Raw genomic sequence first — 9064 nt, forward strand, 5'->3', positions numbered from 1 at the left:
TTTCTCTAGAGAGAGAAAGCTTCTCGTCTTTTCTTCCTCCATTTTTGTCCTTGTTTCAGAGAAGTTGATCGCAGAAGAGACAATGTTCCTCCTCTGAGATCATTCCTGAAAAGGGCAGTCAAGAAATTACCCAAATTTTAAAAAAAAAGAAGAATCCATCGTTTTCATTCAAATATAAGAAATATATATATATTTCCTTGACATCGTTTTTTTCTATATCCATCATCATCAGTTCCATCGACCCTTTAAATTTCATTACAAGATTCTTTGAAAAAACAACTCAAAGAATTTTGTACAGATATATCCTAGCATCAGATTGACTGCCCTTTTTGCCCATCCGTTTTGGTAAGTTTAACCACTTTGCATGCCTTTACATCTCCATGCATGACTTTTGCTTTTTTCTTTCGATACATTGCTTGATCATACGGTTATTCCATTTTGATGTTGTGACCCTTTATTCCTTTTTGTTATGGATGTTGTTTTGGCTCGTCAAAGAATCTTGCTGTCTAGATACATTACTTGAATGCTAATTCTGTTTTTCCTTTTTCAGCTAAACGTTTAATCGTGGAGAAATTTCGCGTAAAGGGATTTTATGCAATTGTAGCGAAAACGGAGTTCTTATAGTCTGAATTTAGGAAACATCAAAATGAGGGACCATGATTTTGTTAAGAGGTTCAAGAAGGGCGGTACATTTTGCATTCTTGATTGTAATTTACTTCTTTGTCTAGATTTTTATCTTTTGTGAGTGTTTTTTTTTGTGCTCGTGGTAGTTAGTATTTTCGTTTGTGTGGTTAATTAGTTCGGCTTAACTTTAATCCGAGTAATAGTATTACTCGGGGGGGCATTTAGCAGAAGAAAGCTGGCGTATTTGTGTAGTATCCTGTATATCTGGCTGTTGGCAGAAAGAAGATCTGCCTCCACCACCACCACCACCACCACCACAACATATGGTTCGAGGAGCAATGGGTGGTAGTTGGACTACTACTTATGAAATCAAGTTATCACGTTATTTGCTTTTGATTCTTGTTTTGAAAATTCAGGGATGCTTCACACTTAATTCTGAAGGTAATCATCGAGTTTTTGAGTTCAAGCCCTGCTGCTCATTTCAGTGTTCGCTAACTCTTTTTTCTTTTTGAAGGAAGTGTTCGCTAACTCTGAAGCTAAATGTAAATGTGTGACTTTTCAGGACTCACATTGTTGGAATTTCGAGGAAGAGTAACTTCTGATCCATTTCGAACTTTTTCAAATTGGAATCCTAGTGACAAGGATCCGTGCACTTGGTCTGGTGTTCATTGTGTAGATGGCAAAGTACAGATGCTGTAAGTCCCTTGTATGATTTATCACAATAGTTGCCCTTAGTCCTAAACGTGATTGTTCAAAGTTCAGTTCTTGTCGTAGTTTGTAAAACACCAAAAGTAGAGAAAGTACCCAAAGGGTATCATAGACGAGTAGCTTTTTAGCATATTTGAAATTAGACCTTGTTTGCCATTCTGACGGACCAACTTGTTGTTTGACAAATTGATGTCTGATATCTTGTACAGGGATCTAAATGGACGTTCTTTAGAAGGTGTACTGGCACCAGAACTTGGAAACCTCACCCACTTAAGATCTCTGTAAGTACTCCATCTCTGTGTAACTAGCTGATATCACAAGCTTAAAAGAAATTCTTTTTTTTCTCCTTTTACTGACCTTGATGCCTCTTAGATAACATCTGTGCAATTGATCATTGGATAAGTTTATAAAGTTTGTAATAGATGCCATTTTTATAATTTTTCTTTGGATGGAATCAAGTCATGATTGCAAATGCTTCTTTGAAGTCAATTGTCAGAGTAGAAGAATTTAGCTGTTATAGTTTCTATCTTCAGAAGTAAGATCAGCCACGTCCATGGTATTCTTATATCTTCAGGATGCACATTCTTGCTAAATGTTATTTTGAGCCACCAACCTAATAAAGCAGAACTTAAATTACTTACATTCCGTTCACTTTGGGCGCTGTGTGACACTTGTGTCTTCATATTAGACTCGTTTTGCAGACACCTAATTCAGTTTGTACTTGTTTATAGCCCTTAAAGCTTGAGAGATTAAGGGCTAGGCTACTAACTTGCTCAATTCACAAACTTACTCAGGCAATCGGAGTCACCCTGAATTAGCTATGGCTTAGAGTTATTGCACAATTAGCAATTGACAATTGAAATTATGCATATGAAGGGAATCAGACAGACAGAACTAGATAGAAAGAGACAGAAATGGGGAAGATAATTGTTGAATGTGACTACTTTGAAGCTGAATGTGATACATTAATACTTAACTAGGGAACTGTTAATATCTCCTTATCATTTTGCCTGTAATTAGCATGTCAACTTGACCCTAGTTTTTTGATACATTTTGATGAAATCAATGATCCGTGTGCACTCAATTTTTATCATGCATGTATCACTAGTAGATGTTGTCTGCTGAAAGGAGTACTACGAATTACTCTATTTTTATTCTTATCTCCCTGCTATACCTCAAATTTCCAGAGCAGAAGCCACTCATTTCACTATCATGTTCGCATATAAAGGTATCAAAAGATTGGCATAATAAAATTAAATGGTACCTTTTCGTGTCCTAATGCTTGATTACTAGCTTTTCTTAACAACCCTATCAAGTCGTGGCAATATGTTCTTGCACCAATAGGTGCTATTGGATGTACTTAACCAAGCATAGTCATTTTCATCTTTCCTAGATTATTTGCTCGCCTGATGTTTAAAATGATTTTTTCCATCAGTTATGGTGTGTGTGTTTCTTCCAGAATCTTCTTCAATTGTGTTTATTCATATGGCTTAATTATCATGCTTATATTAGTTTCCTTGAAATTTTACCTTCTGTAGTCGGATCTTTTCCTTCTTTCTGTATCCCACTTTTATGTTCCTTAAAAAGTTTCATTTCTTTCATTTCTTTCTTTCTGTATTTCATTTTTATGTGTTGATTAAGAAGTTTTTATTTTCCCAAGAAACTGGGGTGAAAATTTAACTTAATCAGCAAAGAAGCTGTGGTAGAGATTTGACTTAAATAATGATCACAACTATGAAGATCTTAGCAGTAGCATTGCACCAGTCCCACTATTTTGTAGTACACTAGGCTCATTAAACTTATGTTTACTGTGTTGTACTTGTTTAACAAGAAGTCTAATTTGCATAATAAATAATGGACTTTGTTATTCATGTACTCTCTACGAACCATATTTCAGCAGTTCATAACAAGCGCAGGGCACCAGAATAAGCCTGTCACAGAATCATTTTGCTGTTTACAAACTCAGAGCTGTCATATGAACTATTGAACTGTATAGCTGTCTTTTACATGGTATCTAGCATGGATTCATAATTTGGATGATAGTACTGGAATCCAAAGCATTGAAATTATAACACCACAATAAAGGCCTCAATGACGTGAATTATTGATGTTCTATTACATTTACCTTAACCAGCATATGCTATCATGTGAAAACGTACTTATGCTATTATCTATTTTGAAGCAATACGTAGCCCTTAACACTCAGAAGAAAATGTATACTGTATATTTCTTAAACTAGATAACCAGATAGCATCATCATTCATGAATTGTATTTCAAATGATTATGCACATTGGTCTTTGGGCATAAGCTATAGTAGTTAATGCACTTTGTTGATTTTCTAAATAATTTCTAGACATTACATGCTACATAAATTTCTGGCCTCAAGAGAGATTTATGCTTCAGATATTAATTGTACAGTGTCATTCAAAAGTCCTCTCTCATGCTATGAAACAGTTTGAATGTTTCCGGTTGATTTCCTCTGACCTTTTTATCAGTGTACTCTGCGAGAACCATTTTTCTGGAGTCATCCCTAAGCAATTTGGGTGGCTCGCAGCCCTGGAAGTGTTGGATTTGAGGAACAATAACTTGAGTGGGACTATTCCTGCAGAAATAGCATGGCTGCATTCCTTAAAACGACTGTGAGTAGAGAACTTTATCTTCCCTAAAACAATTTGGAATTATTTGCTTACAACTAAAATGTGCTTCTTTTATTTATTTATTAATTTATTTTGTATTTTAGGTTGCTTAGCAACAATAAATTTGTAGGAAGTATTCCTTTGGCGGTTGGGAAGCTTGATCAGCTCAAGGAAATGCAGTTTGATGTGAACCTTATCCCTGCTGCAGTAGAAGTTGGTTGTTTCAGCAGAAAAGTTGGGCACTGGTAAGACAAAAATAATTTCCCACTGAATGAAACTAGTATGGTGTTTCTTGGAGTTTTGTGTCCTCCCTCGGTGGACACGTTAGTCGCTCATAAAGAAATCAAGGTTGATCCGCTTCTAGGACCATCTGCGAGTAATTGGCCACTACTATCCTATTCAGATCTGTGGAATCAGGAATCGAACTAATACACTGAATTGAAGTAGGTCTGTGCAAATGATTTGCAAAATATTTGCTTCAATCTTCTGATCAGCACTTAAACTCTTATGAAGGAGTGAGCTTAGTCCGCCCAAATAGAAGGCCTTGATCTTAAGAGGTCGTTATATGAAACCTTTAGGTGTGGATTAACACAGCATCTTTTTGATTCCTGTTTAGGGAAATTTTAATAAACAACCAAAAGAAAGATCAACAAAAATGATGGTAAGTACAAGTTAGATTGTGTTAGTTAGACCCAAATGTTTAACAATAATATCATGGGAATGCAGGAACTCCTGCACACTCCTTGGCTACTGGATATAGCTAGCAAGCTTCCTATAAACCTAATCCATCTCCCTCGTCTAAATAAGGTTTTCTGGCTCTCCTGTATGTGAATTGGTGCTAGATCCCTAGATCTGTACAATACTTGCATTTAATTATTCTCTTAACTGGAAAACGAAAGTAACTATCCCTGTGAAATCTAGATTTTTCTGTTATATCTGATTCATAAGGTCAGGTTTTTTCATACTTTTCATTCTTGATTCAGCCAACTGTAGTAATTGTACTTTTTTTGTACCCGTGCCTGTAATCTTTATCAACCAAAACATGTTTAGATTAGTTGATGAAAATCTTACTCCAGTTTTTGCACCATACCCAGAATGTCAAATCAGATTTAGGAAAATACTTCTATCTCTGGACCAGTTATTCTCCTTTAGCTACAGATGATTGAATCCAAACTTTATGTACTTAAAATCACGATCATCATTTAGTCGTACTTTATGGTTATCTTGTGATTCCAAGTGGTTCCTTTTTTTTTTTTAATGTTTTTCTTCTAAGGAGAAGTGATTCAGCTGTCTATTCATTGGTGTGATATACAATTCAAAAATCAAGCATCTCACCGAAGCATGTTCTCTTCTTCATTGTATTTGAGCTTTTCATTTCTTTTTTTGGCAGTGAGTGGTCAAGCAATCTCAAATCCTTGAGAAAAGAAGATTCCTTGCTGACACCAATCAAAGAAACGTTAAATCGCTACTTTGATCTGTTCCCCATGTAAGTGAAGAAAATATTTATTCAATCTGAGACGATACACAACTAATAATTTAGTACATCCAAATTTTATTCATGATATGTTTTTATAAAGGAAAGTGGACCATCTTTTGTTAAGGTACAGATTTGGGAAGGGCTCCTTCAGAAATGATGCCAGTGATTCCTATGACAATCTACCAAGTAATGCAATACTATCTTGGCTTGACTTATATTTAGAGTTATATGATTTTTGGATATGATGCTGATTTGGCTTTTAACAGGTGCATCTGAGCTAGATGTCAAACAAAATCTGCTGAACATGGCTGATGTTAGACGGCGAAAGCTGGTTGAGCAGCCTAATAATATTGCTGCGTACCCTTTTAATAATGGGAATCCAGTTGGAAATTTTAATTCTTATCCAAGCAGTACAAGTAGTGGGTCATTCCCTGCTGTTCCAAGCAAGAACAGTTCCTCTTCCATTCCTGCAGGTCCTTTGCAGCCTCCATCACCTAACACATCAAATCCAACCTCTGCCTCTGTCAACCAACCTGCTGACAAACAGCCTCCTGCAGCGGGGAACTCTGAACACACATGGAAGTATATAATTGGAATTTCAAGCGGTGGTTTCCTGCTCTTTTTTGCAGCAGCCATTCTTGTTGTCATCAGAGGTAGAACAGCAAAAAACATTGGCCCTTGGAAGACTGGATTAAGTGGACAGTTGCAGAAAGCATTTGTTACAGGTAATCTTTTGTTAATACTGAAGTGGTAGCATGCAGAATGTTGCATAGTTTTTGGCCATGGCCTCACCATATGTTTCCTGTCCCCAAAGACTCTGCTGATTGATTCAACTCCTGAACTGGATAACTTCGCTAGTGAAAACTTGGCTGGTTATTAGAAGCTTATTGGTGCCTTTGTGTACCCTCTACTCACCTGCAACTGTATGTTCAAATAGTCATTCAACTTTCCATATTTCTATATTTTGGAAATAATTTGACTGACAAGTGTCTTATCAGAACAACTTTTGTGAAGCTGAGTAGCATGAACAGGCAGGAAAAGAAACATGATAATTAGAGTAGAAAGGTAGGCACAAAAGCAATTCAAATGGAGACGTCTGTTAGCAATACTATAGAACGTAAGTTCCTTCGTTCCACATGGTTGCATAATACCCTTCACTGATCTCTTATATCAAGGGATCACTTAGAATATGTAAAACAACCAATGAGCTCAACAAAAATAACCTACCTGAAACAGATATTACATGTCAATTGTATAAGAATGAGGCAAAAGCTTGTCAACTGTATAGGATTGAGCAAAAAATTAAAGTCTATAGATAGTTCAAGGAGTTGAAGCAAAAGCATGTCTGTGATACATCAAACTATAAAATGACACTTTCAGACAGTCATGAAAATGGCTGTGAAATCCATTTATCCTGCAAGACCCTGAAGAGCACAGACAAATAGCTGAATATGTAATCAACTTGGTCTAGGATTTGTTAAAACATGCACTACTGTATTATGTTGTCTCTTTGTGTATTTAAATGAAAATTCCTGCTTGATCCTTTATCTTTTCTGAGTGGTTATTGTTTCTTGCTGATACTTGCTCTTATCACTTCCTTGACTTATCTTTTTGAAGGAACTATTGCTGTACTCATTGGATATTGCAAATTCATACTCTTCATAGTGATTGGGTCATGTCAAAATTTATACCCTTCCATATGGTCTTAAAGATCTTGCTTTATGTTAGGATGATGAATCTTATCTTTTCCTCGTCTGTGCCCCAAATTCATACCATGCAACAGTTGCAGCATTCGTTGGTGACTTGTATAGAATGAGTACATCCTTAAAATAGTTCTCTTAATAAAATGATCACCTTATATAGAGTACAGCTGCAATAGTGTATCAAGTAAACATTTTCTTGAAAAGTTTTTATAAACTGCATCTCAAGTTGCAGCTAACATGCATAAACCATCTATCTGAAATGGCAGGGGTCCCTAAGCTGAACAGTGCGGAACTAGAGACTGCATGCGAGGATTTCAGCAATATTGTTCAGGCACATGATACGGTGACTGTGTACAAGGGAACTTTATCAAGCGGTGTAGAAATTGCTGTTGCCTCAACTGTTGTTAATTCACTGAACGATTGGTCAAAGCGCGCAGAAATTGCTTTCAGGAAGAAGGTCAGTTTTCGTGGGTAGTTCTGGCAGGGTTGTAAATGATGAAAATCACTATGATCACTATCCTCAAAAATGTGATTATTGTGCGAAGTTATCTTCAGTTTTTCTTGAATGTAATACCTTATATGTAACTTTTTTGGTGCACTTTACTAGATCGATTCATTGTCCCGAGTGAACCACAAGAATTTTATGAATCTTATTGGGTACTGCGAGGAGGATGAACCTTTTGTGAGAATGATGGTGTTTGAGTATGCACCAAACGGAAGTTTATCTGAGCACCTGCATGGTAAGTTGGTAACTATAATGGCAACAAGATGTCTAATAGTTAAAAAGTTAAGTCTTCTGTTTACGAAGTTGCATTAACATGTTTTCTTTTGATTTTCAGTGAAAGAGCTTGAACATCTGGACTGGAGTACAAGGATGAGGATTATCATTGGAACAGCTTACTGTCTCCAGCACATGCATGGTCTCAATCCTCCACTTCCACATGGCCATTTGAACTCCAAAGCTATATTTCTGACGGATGATTATGCTGCCAAGGTAGGGTTGCATATCTTCGCACTGATTCTAGAGGTTTATTTAGATTGACCAGACTGTGTTTGTATCCTTCATAATGACTTGTGGAAACTTAACCAACTGAATTTGTGGCGGTCTCAGATTGCAGACATAGCCTTTTGGGATGAATTTGTTAAAAAATCTGCAGAGCATGAAGGACAGCAGTTGGAATATCCGCTACTTGAGGATGAAGAAAGTGATGTATACAATTTTGGATTACTGTTGCTCGAAGTAATCTCTGGGAAGCTTCCTTACTCAGAAGAACACGGGTCTCTCTTAAATTGGGTAAATTTCCTACCAGATTCTCTTACTTCCCTACCTTTTTAACTCTTCGAATCCATTTTACATCTTTTGCTTCAACATGACTTTTATCACACTGTTCAGGCTGCGGAATACCTGAATGACAAGAGAAGCATCAGCTATCTGATTGATCCAACGCTGAAGTCATTCAAGAATAACGAGCTTGACATCATCTGTGAGGTTATTGCAGAATGTATTCAAGAAAATTCAAGAAAGAGACCAACCATGAAGGAAGTAGCTACGAAATTGAGAGATGCCCTTGACATATCACCTGATTCAGCAACCCCACGGCTTTCTCCGCTTTGGTGGGCTGAACTTGAGATTTTATCTTCTGAGGCAGCTTAAATATTCAGCTCAGGGTCTACATGGTGCCTCAAGTTTGCATATTAGTCTTATCGTGCCTTCAACAAAATCGAAAATTCCAATATACATCATTTTTTTTTTCCAGTTTCTTTGGTATGCCATTTTTTTATTCTTATTCTTCAATTGTTTACTTCAAGCGGGACAAAACTTCGTCCCACGCACCTAAGTTATGTATATAGAGATTATGAACTGGCATGTAAGAGTTGTTTAACCTGCTGTTGAGTCAGAAAGAGATTTTTTATA

General features: G+C 36.6%; 1 protein-coding gene across 3 annotated transcripts; it reads left to right on the forward strand.

Moving 5' to 3' along the window:
- The first annotated feature begins 285 nt into the window (after nucleotides 1-285).
- On the forward strand, nucleotides 286-9064 carry LOC113762032 (protein MALE DISCOVERER 2-like). Of its 3 annotated transcripts, none has more exons than XM_027305270.1 (14): nucleotides 286-345; nucleotides 551-1065; nucleotides 1187-1319; nucleotides 1542-1613; nucleotides 3829-3972; nucleotides 4074-4214; nucleotides 5360-5455; nucleotides 5547-5632; nucleotides 5713-6171; nucleotides 7416-7606; nucleotides 7757-7889; nucleotides 7989-8143; nucleotides 8261-8443; nucleotides 8543-9064. In XM_027305270.1, exons 2-14 carry the CDS (start codon nucleotides 948-950, stop codon nucleotides 8801-8803), a joined length of 2172 nt encoding a protein of 723 aa, XP_027161071.1. In that variant the 5' UTR covers nucleotides 286-345; nucleotides 551-947; the 3' UTR covers nucleotides 8804-9064. The 3 variants fall into 3 exon arrangements, with proteins under 3 accessions (XP_027161071.1, XP_027161072.1, XP_027161073.1); XM_027305271.1 differs by having other exon boundaries at nucleotides 5571-5632; XM_027305272.1 differs by having other exon boundaries at nucleotides 5577-5632.

Source organism: Coffea eugenioides, chromosome 2 (assembly GCF_003713205.1).
Source record: "Coffea eugenioides isolate CCC68of chromosome 2, Ceug_1.0, whole genome shotgun sequence".
Taxonomy (NCBI): domain Eukaryota; kingdom Viridiplantae; phylum Streptophyta; class Magnoliopsida; order Gentianales; family Rubiaceae; genus Coffea; species Coffea eugenioides.